Raw genomic sequence first — 16,332 nt, 5'->3', positions numbered from 1 at the left:
GGCGGCAGCTTTTGGATGAAGTTATCGAACAAAGACGGTCGCCACGTCGCGCGCTTTGAGGTGGACTTCGGCGGCCGTCTGGAACGTTCTTCCTTCCGATATTAGTAAGCCGCTGGAGCTATGTATGCAGCAGCATACCTGGCCGCCTTTGTCTCCCCGGTGCTGAGGTTTACACACCAAGTATTAATTTTAAGGCTGAGTCAGCCTAGGGGAAGGGCCCAGGACCTGGTTTCAGATAACCGTCACTGTCGGTGGCCATGAGCGGGTTTCTAGCTCAGCACGCTAACTGCTGCGCCACCGTCCCCCACCGCAACACGCACAGCGATGAACGCGACTGTTAAGAGCAACACAAAGATTACGATGCACACGACCTTGACACAAACAGTGCCAGCCCTCCCTCCAGTGGAGACTTCAAGTAACTTACGTTGCGCAGAGGCATCCAGGGACGAGCCATTCTCTTCCAAAAACACAAATGGCTCAAGCTGAAGCAAGGATGAGGCCCACGAGCCATAGACCGCGTGATGGAACCCACGACCGCCCGCACACGAGGTCGAGGTAGTCAACAACGCACCTGCCCTTCTTGATGGTCTCTCTGCCGATCAGCGGCCCCAGCACGGGGTCCACCGCCTCCTCCAGGTTCTCGATGAGCACCGTGTCTCCGGCCGACAGCGCCATCTCGATCACGTCCAGATACCTGCGACAGCGGCGGGAGCGGCAACGGGCGTCGTGACGTCGCCCGCGTCACGGCCGCGCCGACAGCGCCGCCGGCGTGCAGACGCGTGCACGCCGACCGCGATGCTCGTCGTCTGTGCGATCCGCCAACCTCGATCCCGCATCGCTCGGACAATGCCGTGGCTACGCGCACGCGACTCTCTGAACGATCCGTCAACTCGCACAAAGTTAAATATATTCGGGGGCGGCACGAGGTGGCTATGTGGCTCACGGTTCGGTGTTCACAGCCACGGTCGTACGCAGCCGTGGTCTAAACTAAACTAAAAACTAAACATTTTTTTATTTACCAGGTAAGGCCCACTGAGCTATACAGCTGTTTTACTGGTAGGAACCTCCTGGTTACACCAGCCCACAGGGGATTATTGTGTCCGTCCGACGCGCAGGGAAGGGCTGGGTGGGGAGGGAGGGGCTGGGTGGGGAGGGGAGGGGCTGGGTGGGGAGGGTGGGGCTGGGTGGGGATGGGAGGGTGGGGAGGGGCTGGATGGGGGGGTGGGGAGGGGCTGGGTGGGGAGGGTGGGGCTGGGTGGGGGGTGGGAGGGGTGGGGCTGGGTGGGGAGGGGCTGGTCACCCTGTGGTGCCCTTATAAAACTCAACGTTTAACCTAATCACGCCGGCTTGTGCCCGCCCTCACAGTCGGGCATATTTGCGGAATACACCACGCTGCCGTTGACCCTGGCCATTGACCGAGCAACCCAACGTTCCTACCAGCTCCCTCCGCAGGACAATGTGTTTTCATAAGATGAAGTGTGTATGTATGTTGAACTTCTTTCGCACCGTACGTAGCCAACCGCACTAATCGGAGTGGCTTATGTTGATTCTAAAATGTGGAGGAAAAACCCGGAAGACCCGGAGAAAAACCCACGCGACCACGGGGAGAGAGAGAGAGAGAGACACGCAAAGTCCAAATATACAGCAGGCATCGTCAGGGTCGGGATCGAACCCACGACCTCCTGCACACCGGGCGAGGTAGTTAACATCTCCTCGCCACCGTGGCGGTCGTCACTGGGGCCACGGTCACTCACCCCCTCTGGCCGATGCGGACGATCCGCAGGCCATCGCCGTACTTGTTGCGGATCCACTTGCTGCCCTGCAGCTGCGGGTCGACCATGAGGGGCCAGCGCTGCGTGCCCGTGAGAACCGTCGCGTTCTCGGTGGACATGCGGTCGGCCGGCAGGCCCTCGTTCTGCCACGCCGCGATGTCGGCGTCGTCCGTCAGCATCGACAGCGGGTCAAGCCCCTCCGTGATCGGGATGGGAACCTGGCGGCTCAGATGCAAGTAAATCGTTTTTTACGTTGCCATCAAACTATTTTTTTTATTCACCCAGGTAAGGAGGCCCACTGAACTATATATATAGCTACTCTTTGCGTCTTTCGGTAAAGAAGACGATTGCCTGTGTTGCGATCGAAACGTCGTGATCTATTATTTTGCTATCTAGGTGACTTTACCGAAAGACCCAAAGAGTATGAATTGCAGCAGTCACGAAAGCTTTATATCAAGATGTATTTGTTTAGCTGTTTTTCAGAACGTAACTAGCCATCACAAATGATAGGCCAAGTGGCTTACCATCGCGTGGACATTTAAAGCAGCCAAATACTTCAATCGTGGAGGGGGAAAGCCGGAGAACCCGAGCAAAACATACAAGACCACGGGGTGAGAGAACATGCAAACTCCACATATACAGACATCAGTGTCGAGATCGAAGCCACGACCTCCTGTATACCAGGTGAGGTAGTTAACATCTCGCCACCGTGGTGCCCCTTTAACACGGTGCAGGCGTTCGCAACAACTGTTATGATTCATATTTGAATTTGGGGTCAGATCGCCGCGTAAGTAAGTTGTGTGTCGTACAACCTCCTCCACCCAACAGGGCCAATTAAAAACGTGTCAAGTGATGAAAAAATGTGCCAAATGCATTACTGCTGCTGCAGCACTACCAGTGTTTGAGAGCAATCGACAGGCGTTTTACGATTTGGTAGTGCGACGTTTCGCCGGTAGTTACAACAAGCATCGTCAGGTAGATTGCTGACAACCGTTGCAACTTCACGAATTGGCTGTGTCAGGTGGTGAAGGGTGTACAACACACATTAGCAACACACACTCGCAGCAGCGGCTTTTGGCTAGCCGTCGAGCATAGATTGTCACTGCATCGCGCGCTTTCAAATGCGCTTCTGCGGCCGTCTGGAACGCTCTTCCTTTCCGATATTAGGAAACCGCTGGAGCAATGCACTTTTAAATCTAGATTGAAAACTAATTTCTTTCGAACTGCTTGTGTTGAGTTTGTTGTCATTCCCCCGCACCTCCGATTCGCACGGCTGGCTGTATAAGGTGCGAAAGAAGTTCAACATACATGCGCACATTTAACTTACACGTCGTTCTCACCCAAATATCAATTATGAACCCGGAGATGGCCCATCTATGGCTACCCCACAGCTAGAGTTGCCACCCTCTGATGTACTAAACATGCTGGCAGCCAACTCAATCAAGAGGAATTATCCCGGTTAAACCAGCACAGGTGGCAACCCACGCCCACCGCCCCAGGCTGGGCTTAACCTAGTAAGATAAAAAAAATAGCTTAGTTTTATTTGTATATATTTTTAAGATATTTGATTACCTTGCTTAATAATTTGCACTCATATCTTGTTATCGTCCTCTTTGTTGTATGTAACGTTCTGACCTGCTCCCCCCTACTGGACATCTGTGCAAAAAGAGCTTCGTAGGCTCATTGTAATTCCTCCCGCAAGTGCAAATAAATATTCTTAGGTTTTTTCGGTAAAGTCACGTAGGTAAAAAATTAAAATTAATAAAAGTAATATAAAAATAAAATAAAAATCACGACGTTTGTGTTGCCTCCGAAACGTCGTGATTTATATTTTATTTTTATTTTACTTTTATTAATTTTAATTTTTTACCTACGTGACTTTACCGAAAAAACCTAAGAATATGAATCCTTGCAGTCACGAAAGCTTCAAATGTAGAATGCAAATACATATTCCGATTCTCCAGCCCCCATCACCTTCAGCTGGCTGAGGAAGGGCTTCCACTGGCCCTCCATCAGCTCGTGGCGGTAGCGGCGCGTGAAGTAGCCAAAGTAGGAGACGAAGGCGGTGACGAGCAGCACGTCCCCGCACAGCGTGTGCTCCTGGCGCCGGAAGGAGCCCACGGCCTCCGCCCAGCGCACGTTCTCCGAGGCCAGGCCACCGACCTGCGCGCCAGCAGGCCCACGGGTGTCATTGCGTTCCTCGGGGGGGGGAGGGCGACGAACCGAACGCGGAAAGCGGGGCGCGTGCGTGCGCGTGCGTGCGTCCGCCCGCTCACCAGGCGGTTGGCGAGCGAGATGGTGAGCGCCGTGCTCTCCGCCTCTGCCTGGCACTTGAGCTTCTCGTCCGTCGCCTTCTCGAACTGCGCCGTCAGCTTCGCCAGGTTCGTGTTCAGCTCCTGCGGAGGGAGGCGGCGTCCGCGGGTTAGCGCCCGCCCGGCACCCGCCCGGCACCCGCCCGGCCGAACGGCACCATCCCGCTCGCGACAGCGGCCTCTCCCGACGCGCGCGTGCGGGTCGCGCCGTGCGCCCGCTCGGCACGACGTCCGCCGACGTTTCGCTCCGCGCGCTGGGAGCAACCCTTAGGGAAGTGAATTCACGACCCTCCCACCCGAGCACGCGTGCCGTGAAAGCGTCGGACGCCATGCCCCATCGTCGTGCATTACCGGCCCAAAAAAACCTCGGACGGCTCTGCGGCAAACCTCAAACGTGTACTTGGGAGCCCGCCTTGCCACGATGTTGGCTACACCGTGAACTCGGTTGCCCTCTGTTGCTCTGTTTCACATAGGGGTTGCGTTGTGAGACGCAACAATTCCGGGCGGCGCGGTCACTCAGGGTTCTGACCTCTGAGCCACCCCCGCCAACATGCCACCTTCCGCTCCGCACGTGGGGATCCAAAGAAGCCTCCCAGCGGCACGTGGAGCGAAACGTCGGACGTCGGGCCGAACCAACGCCCAGACGTGACGCGAAAACGCGGGCGGAGAGCTGTGCCCCGAGTTCGAGTCTCGAGTTCTGCGACTCTACTTGACTCTGCATTGTTTTCAAAACGAATCTCTCTTCATACTTTTGCTGTATCATTGATTGATACAGCAAATCTGTATCATAGATACAGCAAATCTGCCTGTGACAGCAAATCTGGCTGTGACGGTCCCACCTGATGACGGAGACTTGTGTTGCCTCCAAAACGTCGTGATTTTTATTATTTTATTATTTTATTTTTATCAATTTCAATTTCATTTTTTACCTACGTGACACTACTATACACTACACTACTATACACTATACTACTATACACTATACTACTATAAACAGAGGTGGTCGTTAAGAGGGGTTCTACTGTAGTCATCATTTAACTCCTCCCCCCACCCGACACCCAAGACAACATTGCAACACCGGGGCTCCTTCCGTGCCCCTTTCGCCGCCAGCAGAGCGGAGGGAGGCACTCACGGTGATCTTCGCCTTGATGCTCGTCAGCTTGTCCTGGGCGGCGGCGAGGTCAGAGTTGGCCTTGCCCAGTGCCTGTCGCTTGGGCTCCACCTCGCAGTAGACCTCGTAGAAGCGGACGATGTTCACCACCCACGAGCAGAGGCCTCCGGCCGCCAGCGACTTGGCCTGGATCATCTCGGGATTGAACGCCGGATCCTGGCAGAGAGAAGGATTCCAACTTTTACGAAGCGTTGTGCGCGTGTGTGTGTATGGGGGTGGTGGGTGGAGGTCACGGTGTGTGTGCACGGGGGTGGTGGGTGGAGGTCACGGTGTGTGTGCACGGGGGTGGTGGGTGGAGGGCACGGTGTGTGTGCACGGGGGTGGTGGGTGGAGGTCACGGTGTGTGTGCACGGGGGTGGTGGGTGGAGGTCACGGTGTGTGTGCACGGGGGTGGTGGGTGGAGGTCACGGTGTGTGTGCACGGGGGTGGTGGGTGGAGGTCACGGTGTGTGTGCACGGGGGTGGTGGGTGGAGGTCACGGTGTGTGTGCACGGGGGTGGTGGGTGGAGGTCACGGTGTGTGTGCACGGGGGTGGTGGGTGGAGGTCACGGTGTGTGTGCACGGGGGTGGTGGGTGGAGGTCACGGTGTGTGTGCACGGGGGTGGTGGGTGGAGGTCACGGTGTGTGTGCACGGGGTGGTGGGTGGAGGTCACGGTGTGTGTGCACGGGGGTGGTGGGTGGAGGTCACGGTGTGTGTGCACGGGGGTGGTGGGTGGAGGTCACGGTGTGTGTGCACGGGGGTGGTGGATGGAGGTCACGGTGTGTGTGCACGGGGGTGGTGGGTGGAGGTCACGGTGTGTGTGCACGGGGGTGGTGGGTGGAGGTCACGGTGTGTGTGCACGGGGGTGGTGGGTGGAGGTCACGGTGTGTGTGCACGGGGGTGGTGGGTGGAGGTCACGGTGTGTGTGCACGGGGGTGGTGGGTGGAGGTCACGGTGTGTGTGCACGGGGGTGGTGGGTGGAGGTCACGGTGTGTGTGCACGGGGGTGGTGGGTGGAGGTCACGGTGTGTGTGCACGGGGGTGGTGGGTGGAGGTCACGGTGTGTGTGCACGGGGGTGGTGGGTGGAGGTCACGGTGTGTGTGTGTGTAAGGGGGTGGTGGGTGGAGGTCACGGTGTGTGTGCACGGGGGTGGTGGGTGGAGGTCACGGCGCGTGTGCACGGGGCACCTGCAGGTAGGGCCTTATGGCCTTGAGGCAGTTCTCATGGATGTTCTCCTTGTTGAAGTGGATGAGCGAGTCCAGGAACTGGTCCACCTTCGCCATCATGATCTTCCCCGCCTTCCAGCTGCGGTCCTTGGGGATACGCCCGCCGGGAGCCATGAGCACCATCACGGCCGCCGTCACGTTGATCACGGCCGGGGGCGGGGAGCCGAACGATTTCAGCTCCGTCAGATTGTTCTGCGAGATGGGGGGGATGGAGGGGGGGGGATGGCCCGGGGGGGGGGGGGTGCGGGGGGCGAGCGACGGTCAAAGTTCACCGGTGTCAAGAGGCTGCGTTTCCGCACCGCACCGCACCTTACCGCGTGGGCGTTAGCGGGAGGGCCCGGCGCTCGCAGTGCGAGCCCCTCGAAGAAACGGCACGCTCGTCAATCACACGTATTTCTTTGAATGGAAAAAATATAGATAACAGGCGACAATGCCCAACTGCCCTTCGATGATTCCAACTGTCCATCAGCCAAATCACTCGTTCATCAGCCAAATCGCTCATTGAAATGACTCGTTCGTCCGTCCGAGGGGCCGCCGATTACAAACACTAACAACTATATGTTGTTTTTATGTCACCAGGTAGGGCCTACTGAGCCCTACCAAGTGACCTGGCCATCACAAATAATAGCCCCACGAAGTGGCTTATCATCACGTGGAAATGCATGGCGGTACAAACGTCGATTCTAAATGCAGAGGGAAAAATCGGAGGACCCGGAGAGAAATCCAGGCGGCCACGAGGAGAGAGAGAGAGAAACGGTGTCAAGAGTCGCGATCGAACCCACGACCTACTGCATACCGGGCGAGTTAGTTAACATCTCGCACACCGTGGTGCCCCGGGATTAAGCCGAGCGCCCATCAACGCACCGAACCGCTCACTGAAAAACAAACCCCGGTGACGCCGCACCTTGTTGAGGGTGTTGAGGGCATCCTGCGCGGCGATCAGCGCCGGCTCGGCCTTGGCCAGGTCCTCGGCGCAATCGCGCTGCTGCTTGCCCACCTCCTCGGCGAACACGGCCACCTTGGCCTCCTCGCCGTCGGCGATCTCCTTCTCGCGGGACACCTTCTCCGTCTCGACGCCCACCACCTGGATCAGCTTGTCGGCGTCCTCGTTCTTCTGCTTCAGCTCCACCTCCTGCGACGCCAGCTTGGCCTTCAGGTCGTCCACCTGCGTGCGCGGGCGAGGCGGAGGGAGAGCGGTCGGGGGGGGGGGGGGGGCGGTCGACCAAGTTCAGACGGCGGCGAGATCGCTCCGCAACTCCGAGCGAGCGGCGAGCGTGGGAAGAGAGGCGAGACCGTTTCCCCCCCCGCCACCTCCCCCAAACGCTTTGCGCCATGGTGGCGAGATGCCGGTGGACCCCGTGCCGGGGCCGCTGCTCGGCAGAGAAACCACCAAGAAGGGCAGGTGCGTTGTCAACTACCTCGCCTGATGCGCCGTAGGTCACGGGATCCATCCCGACCCTGACGGCGCCTGTTGTATATTTGTAGTTCGCGTGTGTCCGTCTCTCTCTCTCTCTCACGTGGTCGTGTTGGAGATTTGAAAGAAACCGGTGGTAAAATGGTTCACGAAGCCGGCCATGTGTCCACAAGCGTCACGGAGAGGAGCCGCACCTGCGCCGAGGTGCTCTGCAACTTCTGCAGGCCATTCTCCAGACGCTCCATCTTGGCGGTGAGCTCCGCTCGCTTGCTCGCCAGCAGGCTCTGGTACAGCTTGATCTGCTCCAGGAAGGACTTGGGCGTCGTGTAGTTGTACCGCCGCTCGTTGGCCAGGTACTGCCGCGACATCTCGTTCACGCTCGTGTGGACGAACGACATGAACTTGCTCACCGACTCACGCACGCTCGGCTGGAGAGACACGGAGAGGGAGGAAGGACGGCGGGAGGGCAACGATAAGGATTTGGAGGGCGCTCGCTCAAATGCCTCGGTGAATCACAGCGGCTGGAATCGCGTCTCATCTTAGACCGTTGCGACGCCCCGCTGCGGTCTAAACTAAACTATTTTTTATTTGACTGTTAAGGCCCCACTGAGCTACGTAGCTCGTTTTCAGAAGCGATCTGGTTGTCTCATCATCATCATCACGTGGAAATTCATAGCGGTAGCCCAATACACCAAACGCGCGTCGATTTGAAATGTGGACGGAAAAAACCGGACGACCCGGTGAAAAATCCACGCGACCACGGGGAGAGAGAAAACATGCAAGCTCCAAATTATACAAGAAACATCAGGGTCGGGATAAAACCCACGACCTCCTGTACACCAGGCGAGGGAGTTACCATCTTCTAGATTTGAAGCTTTCGTGACTGCAAGGATTCATACTCTTAGTTCTTTCGGTAAAGCAAATCTGGCTGTGATGGTCCCATCTGACGACGGAGACTTGTGTTGCCTCCGAAACGTCGTGATTTTATTGTTTTATTTTTATAAATTTTTATTTCATTTTTACCTACGTGACTTTACCGAAAGAACTAAGAGTATGAGTTACCATCTCACCACCGCGGCCAGCCTAGGAGACCCTCAGTGGCCACTGGCGCAAGGTGAACACAGCAGTCGACCAAAAAGTAGGGATTAGCCAGCCGAAAGGAGGAGGGTGCCGTCACTATGTGGACTTTCCCATCTTACCGATTTGGGAGCAATTTATCAAATTAGGCATCATGGTAACGTGACACCGGCGAACGTGGCCTACTACTCTTTCTGAAATAAAATCTCAGGACCCTTAACATCCACTGCGAAGCGGACGGCGTGTACTTTTCATTTTATATTTTTGCCATTAAAGCAACCGCGGCACAATCCACAGGTGCCTGCTCCTTGTCCGCAAGCGACCGGGGAAATATATTCAGTCAAAAAAATTAAAAAAATTAGGCCGCCTACCCAACCCGGGAGAAAAAGTCCGAATTTGCGGCCACCAAAATGAAGTATCTTCTAGGTTCTTTCGGTAAAGTCACGTAGAAGGGAAATAATAAAATAATTAAATTAAAACATCATAAAATACAATTCTCACGACTGTTTCGGCGACAACGCAAGCAGCCGTCCTCAGGTGAAGAACAGGGCTGTCGGAAAGACAGCGTCATTCCCTTCTACGTGACTTTACCGAAAGATGAATCCCTGCAGTCACGAAAGCTTTAAATCAAAACCAAAATCAAGCAGCGGGGCCGTGTCCTGCCCTTGTGTGTGACGCTCGCTGGCGCTCCACATCCCCTGGGGGCTTTCCGCGTGGACCCTCCGCTCACCTCGATGCTCTCCGTCTCCTGCAGGAAGCGCAGGCTGACCGACTCCAGTGCCACCTGCGGCCACTCGTGGAACCAGTCGATGGCCGTGCAGTTGACCACGGCCGGGAACTTGCGGGCGCGCACACGCAGCTTGTTCCCCACGGGAGAGAAGCACAGCGCCACCTGCGGTGGGGGGGGAGCGGCAGGGGGGGGGGTCTTGAGACTCATAAATAACTATAACTAAACTATTTTAATTTTACCAAGTAAGGCATCACTGAGCTATATAGCTCTTTTTCAGAAGCGACATGGCGATCGCAAATGACAGCACCAAGGCAGTGGCTTATCATCATCGCGTGTAAATGTATATTAGCCAAAGAACTCTGAAAGTGTGACGTTTATTCTAAATGTGGGGGGGAAAACCGGAGGACCCGGAGAAAGATCCACACGACCACGGGGAAAACATTAAAACTCAAAATATACAGCAGGCGCCAGGGTCGGGATGGAACGCACGACCTCCTGTATACCAGGCGAGGTAGTGAACCTCTTGCCACCGCGGCACCCCAGTGAGGCCGTCGTGGGGAAACATGGCTGATGTAGATGCATCAGCCATGTGTACAGCGTTCTCTGGCACGTGACGTGATGGGGTACTGCAATGCTGAGCTGCATTGGCTTCCAGTTGCCGAACGAAGATTGCTCGCCACAAATTAACCACAATACCTTGCTGATCCCGTTCGGGAGCATAAACCATCACGCGAGCTCCGGTCATCCTCGCAATGGATTTTCGGCTAACCGTCGAACAAAGACGGTCACTGCATCGCGGGACGGTTGGCCAATACCGGTTACGTTTTACTGTTTTCTTTGAGCGATGAAAGGAAAGCGCGTCCGATCCCGCACCTCCAAATAGAAAAGGCACCCCAAGTCAGGTGTCGAACCCTGGGCGCTTCTCGCTGTGAGGCACGAGCGTTGACAGTGCGTCACCACCCTGCCGCCCATATTGCCTGCGCTGCCTCCTACAACCAGCTTTGCTACTCCACCGCATCCCGTCACCTTGAGGTTCCTGCGCACGCGGTCGATGAAGAACCTCCAGCAGGTCTCGCGCGTGTCCATGAGGCCGGCAGCCTTCACCTCGTTGCGCACGCTGCTAATGACGTTCTCCACCTCGTCGTCGGGGAACAGGTCCGGGATCTCGCCTGCGTACACGCGAGGCAGGCCCCACCACCACCACCGCCGCAACAATAACAAACCGTCACATCACCACCTCCACCGCAACAACCGTCAGATCATCGCCACCGCAACAACCGTCACATCATTGCCTACACCACCACAACAACCATCACATCGCCACCACCACAACAACTGGCACATCATCACCTCCACCACCACGACAACCGTCACATCACCACCACAACAACCGTCACATCATCACCACCACAAAAAGCATCACATCATCACTTCCACCACCACAACAACCGTGACATCACCACAAGGCAACACTGAGAGCACCTGACAAAATCTCCATATTGCTGATGACACATTTAAATATTTACACGATCTAACCCAAAAAAAAAAAACCTCTACTATCACGTAATCGTTCGGCAAACGGAAGCCAATGCAGCTCGGCAAGCACTGGACATACACGGCGTCGGATCTTGAAGTGCCCCGTCACCGTCACGCGCCAGAGAACGCTGCACACGCTGCAGCCTGCCCATGTGTTTTGCCAGGCGTGCCGTAGAGCTGCGAGTTGCAATTCATCGGGCCTCGTCACCCAGGCTCACCCGAGGCCAGGAGGTCGTTGACCAGAACCAGGAACTTCTCATCGGCCACCTGGGCGTCCGTCATCAGTAGCAAGGTGCTCAGGCTCTTCACGCCAGCCTTGATGTAGAGGTTCGCGAGGTCGGCCTACAGGGGTCGGGACAGGACCCACACAGCAAACGAGAATTTGATCATTAGACCTCCTTTGCCAGTACCAAAATATAATAATAGGGTTTTTCCCCTTTTTTCTGGCAACAAAACTGAAACCTTTTTACAAGGAATCATGTCTGCATTAATCACAATTCTTGTGGTCAGAGTCCAAGCAGAATAAATACTTTGATAATATATGCACTGTCTTTGAAACTGATTGGTCCACACCAGAGACAGCTTTCAGTTTCAAAGACAAAGCATACATTATCAGAGTATGTTTTTTGTTTGCATTCTGACCACAAGCATTGTGGTTAATGCAGACATGATTCCTTGTAAAAGGTTTCAGTTTGGTGTTTTAACATCTCAACACCTGTTTTGTTGCCAGATAAAAGGGGAAAACGTATTCTCAGAAACACACATTTAGAGTATTTGGCTGCGATAAATGTCCACGTGATAAGCCACTTCGTTGAGCTTTCATTTGTGGCCAGGTCGCTTCTGAAAAAATAAGCTAATAGCTCAGTTCAATTGTAAACCTATTCTCATATTTTGGTACTGGCAAAGGAGGTCCCATGATGCGTGTTTCTAATACACCGGTGACCACCCGTGCCGCTACGGTTCCCTGCGGCGAGTAACGACGTCTTCAAAAAGCAACGGCGGCGCCGCCGCTTCCGCCTCTCCGAGCGAGCCGCTCGCGCGTTCCAAGATTCAGCGGCGAACGGGGACACCCACCCCACCCTGCGACTTGCGGACAGCCTCGTAACGGCAAGGGGGTTAATTGCACACCAAGATAACCGAGCGGGCATCTCCTGAGCCGTGCCGGGGCTGGTTCGGCAAAGCCCCGGCGCTGTCCCGGCTGCAAGGTTGGGAGAAAGATGTAACGGCGGCGGCCCGGCGGAAGCAAGCCTCACCTTGAGGTCAGGGATGCCGTAGCCCTTCTTGAGCGTGATCTGGAAGACCTCGATGGAGCTGATGAACGCGGCCAGGCGGGTGAGGCTCTGCTTCCCGCTGCCCCCGACGCCGACCAGCAGCGCGTTGCCGCGCGGCGACTCCAGGATGCGGTTTATGCGGCAGCTGCTCCCCCCCGTCCACCGCACGAGGACACAAAAACAGCTTCGAATTGTTGGTGGGTGTTTGTTATTCCCCCAATGTTTTATCCTGATCCTGTGATCGGCGTCACGTCACGCGAGACCACGGATCCATTCGGGAAACTCTTGCGAAGCAATGCAACCCACTGTGTGTGAAAAGGGCCCGCGGAAGTGGATATCATTGAACTATAATAATTGATAGTGCACCTTTTGGCGTCATCTGGTCCAACCCATGTGTGACTAGGCTCTAAGGAAAGCTGTCTCGGGTGTGGACCAATCAACTTCAAGGACAGTTGTGTTTTTTGTTTGCATTATGGCTGCAGGTATTGTGGTCTATGCAAACATGACTCCTTGTAAAAAAGGTGTCAGTTTTGTTGCCAGATAGAAGGGTAAAAAAACAATAATCATATTTTTTACTGGCAAATGAGGTTCCAATGCTATCATTGAACTACTTTCGAGATCCCTTCAAGTGACGTCTTGTTCACACGGAAACGGGCCAGAACTGCCCACCTGTCCCGAGTCAAACCGATCATTAGAATTCTCAGAGCTGGAATTTGGTCAAAGTGAGAGAATCCCAATCTTAGCACGGTGTGAATTATTCTTTTTACTACGCAAGTCAGTGGTGTCTTTGTGAGCATGCGCGCGTGAAAATACACGCGCGCATGTTCACAAAGACACGCGCACTCGCACGCACGCAAAGATACACACACGCATGCAAACCCACGCACGTACACACGCACATGTGGCCACGCTCACAAAGACACGCGCACTCGCACGCACTCACGCAAAGATACACACGCGCGTACAAACCCACGCACGTACGCACGCACATGCGGCCACGCTCACAAAGACACGCGTACTCGCACGCACGCACATGTGGGCCATGGCGTCCTCGAAGAGCACCAGGCTCATGACGGCGTTGGTTTCGTTGTAGTTGTCCAGGGCCTCCACGAGGATGCGGTTCAGGGACTCCCAGCTGGCCGCCGGCAGGTACTTGGGCTCGCCCACGCCGCTCGCAAAGTGGCAGAAGATGTTCATCTGCTGCGCCTGCGCCAGGGTCTCGTCTATGTCCTAGAGGGAGGGCAGCGCGGGGATTGAAAACGGCGTCGTATTTGGAATTTATTTTTTACTTTTAAGCGACGGCGAGTGGGGGGCGAGTGGCACGCACGGTGGCGTTTGCGGAGCCACCGCCGCACCGATCTCCCTCGTCTCGTAGCGTTTGCGAGCGAGCCACGCGCTCAAGAGCCGATCTAAAGTAGGGCACGCGTGCCCGCTTCACCGTTTACCAACTTTCATGAACTACGAGCGCAAAAAAAAATGAACAAAAAATATTAAAGTATCGATCGACGGTACGGGAGCCGATGCGCGTGTGTCGGCAGAAAACGCGTTGGGACATTCGCTTTATGCGTAAGTTTGTGGCGATGGACGCTTTGATCAGCGTGGCCACTTTCCAAAAGGGTGAGTCCCTAACAGCGGCACAACTTTAGACTGAAGTTTCATTCTCATTGGATCACCTTTACGAGAGTCAGCACGACCCCCCCGCATTGCACACGTGCGCAAAGCCAAACTAAAGTAAACTATTTTTTATTTTACCAGGTAAGGCCCAGAAGCGACCTGGCCACAGATAACAGCTCAACAAAGTGGCTTATCGTGTGGAAATTTACAGTGCCCAAATACTCTAAACGCACATTGATTCTAAATGTCGAGGGAAAAACCGGAGGACCCGGAGAAAAAATCCACGCGACCACGGGGAGAAAGGACAGTGCAAACTTCAAATATGCAGCAGGCGTCATGGTCGGGATCGAACCCACGACCGTATACCAGGCGAGGTAGTCAACATTTCGCCACCGAAATGTTCGCAGTAAAGAGTGACCGCCACGCTGACGGCCGCGACGGTGAGCGCTTTCCGCCCGTCGGCGACTCACATCGTAGAACCTCTTGACGGTGTCGACCTGGATCTTGTCAAAGTTCTGGAAGTCCTTCTCGTCCAGCATCTTGTCCCGGTAGACGCGGTTCGACTCGTGCAGGTAGAGCTTCATCAGGTCCTGGGGCACCTTGATGCACTCGGGCGTGGAGAATAGGATGCCCTGGCGACACGGACATGGCAAAGAGATCGATTACGCAAGACGTGGCCCAGTGGGGCTCAGGAGTCGATACTAAAACTACTAAACTATTTTTGTTAATTTTAGCAGGTAAAGGCCCCACTGAGCTATGTAGATCTCTTTTTCAGATGCGACCTGGCCATCACAGATGATAAGCCAACCAAGTGGGCTTATCATCACGTGGACATTTCTAGCAGCCAGATTCTAAATGTAGAGGGGGAAAAACCGGAGGGACCCGTAGAAAAATCCACGCGACCACGGGGAGAGAGAGAGACACGCAAACTCAAAATATACAACAGGCCTCAGCGGGGTCGGGATCGAACCCGCGACCTCCTGTATACCAGGCGAGGAAGTTAACACCTCGCCAACCGTGGCGCACCTGGAAAACGTTGGAGAGGTCGCGCAGGTTGAAGATGTAGTGGAACTTGACGGCCGTCGGCAGGAAGGCCGAGGACACCTTCTGGTGCAGCGCTAGCGCCAGGCCCACCAGCGCCGGCACCGTCTTCTGCACGGCCGCAGGGAAGCTGCTGCCGCGCAAGTGCTGCCCCAGGATGGAGCTGTAGATGCTGGACAGCGCCTCGGAGCCCGGGAAGGAGAGCGCAAATACGCAGAAGTGGCGCTGCGGGAGGTCGGCGGGAGGTGGGGGGGGACAATGACGTAAGGACGTGCGGTGTTCTCTCGTTTATCCCATCGATGTTCACACACCACTGCACCAGGACATCATTTGAGGCTGAGTCGACCGAGGGGAGGCCCAGGACCGGTTCAGATGCATCGTGTGGCCGTGAGCAGGAATCGAACTCGGGTCTCTGCTGGGTTCGTAGCGCAGCAGCGCGCTAACCGCTGTGCCACCGCTCCCCCCCCATTGATGAAGCCAATACCAATACCCGCCATTCGCCACTAAGTGACGGTGACGTCACCGTGACGCCTGTGCCAGGCCAGGTGCACTTTGAGGCCACGTGAAGTGTCGAAGGCTCGCCGACAGGAGGTTACGGGACGGACCCAGGTGCCGTGGGTTGGCTGACTGAGATGACTGGCAGATGCACCAGCTGTACCCCCTACTGTGCCAAGTGAGGTTTCGCTCGTTGTTGTGATCATCGCTCCTCTAGAGACCCCAGAGGGACAGGCGTTTATGACGCCTTCTGGCCAAACTCCATCTGGCAGAGCTAGAATGAACCCTCCCTCTCGGGGGTTCCTCCAGGGAACAGGGAGAACACAGCGATTGATGAAGCCGCCCACGGACACACACGCACTCACTCACTCATTCACGGCAGTGGTCCAAACATCACAATTCAGCGGGACTCTAGCGACGAAAGAGAGAGAGAATTCCGAGACTCGGCGAGCCGCAGCGGTGACATTTTAAACCGCATCGTCTCGAGGACGAAACTGGCGCGTGACGGCAAGGCGACGTCCAGCATGCCGCCCCTCTCCCCAGCACCACGGGCCGACTCGCCGCTCCGAGAGATTCTACGCACGACTTTCCTCGCCTCACCACGCGACGCCGATTGCACGATCGGGGATAACAGAAGCAGGAATCGGGAATCTATACCCTTTGGTTCTTTCGGTAAAGTCACGTAGGTAAGAAA

The 16,332-nt window shown here is 55.6% G+C and overlaps 1 protein-coding gene across 1 annotated transcript in view; it reads right to left on the bottom strand.

Moving 5' to 3' along the window:
• The window catches only part of DNAH9 (dynein axonemal heavy chain 9), a 97,566-nt gene that overhangs the window by 21,480 nt on the left and 59,754 nt on the right, over window positions 1-16,332 (bottom strand). The window contains exons 46-60 of the mRNA XM_061577056.1: window positions 15,129-15,368; window positions 14,573-14,734; window positions 13,522-13,718; window positions 12,471-12,633; window positions 11,436-11,559; window positions 10,708-10,850; window positions 9,682-9,843; window positions 8,069-8,302; window positions 7,365-7,625; window positions 6,422-6,652; window positions 5,217-5,411; window positions 4,049-4,168; window positions 3,747-3,935; window positions 1,755-1,990; window positions 572-694 (exon numbers count right to left, since the gene is read on the bottom strand). Coding sequence (XP_061433040.1) covers window positions 572-694; window positions 1,755-1,990; window positions 3,747-3,935; window positions 4,049-4,168; window positions 5,217-5,411; window positions 6,422-6,652; window positions 7,365-7,625; window positions 8,069-8,302; window positions 9,682-9,843; window positions 10,708-10,850; window positions 11,436-11,559; window positions 12,471-12,633; window positions 13,522-13,718; window positions 14,573-14,734; window positions 15,129-15,368 — 2,780 coding nt within the window. The remainder of the gene's footprint in view (window positions 1-571; window positions 695-1,754; window positions 1,991-3,746; window positions 3,936-4,048; window positions 4,169-5,216; window positions 5,412-6,421; window positions 6,653-7,364; window positions 7,626-8,068; window positions 8,303-9,681; window positions 9,844-10,707; window positions 10,851-11,435; window positions 11,560-12,470; window positions 12,634-13,521; window positions 13,719-14,572; window positions 14,735-15,128; window positions 15,369-16,332) is intronic.

This window comes from Lethenteron reissneri, chromosome 63, assembly GCF_015708825.2.
Source record: "Lethenteron reissneri isolate LAM-NWPU_2019-01 chromosome 63, ASM1570882v1, whole genome shotgun sequence".
NCBI lineage: Eukaryota > Metazoa > Chordata > Hyperoartia > Petromyzontiformes > Petromyzontidae > Lethenteron > Lethenteron reissneri.
The sequence above is the reverse complement of the archived record's forward strand: the minus strand, read 5'-3'. Positions and strand labels throughout refer to the sequence as shown.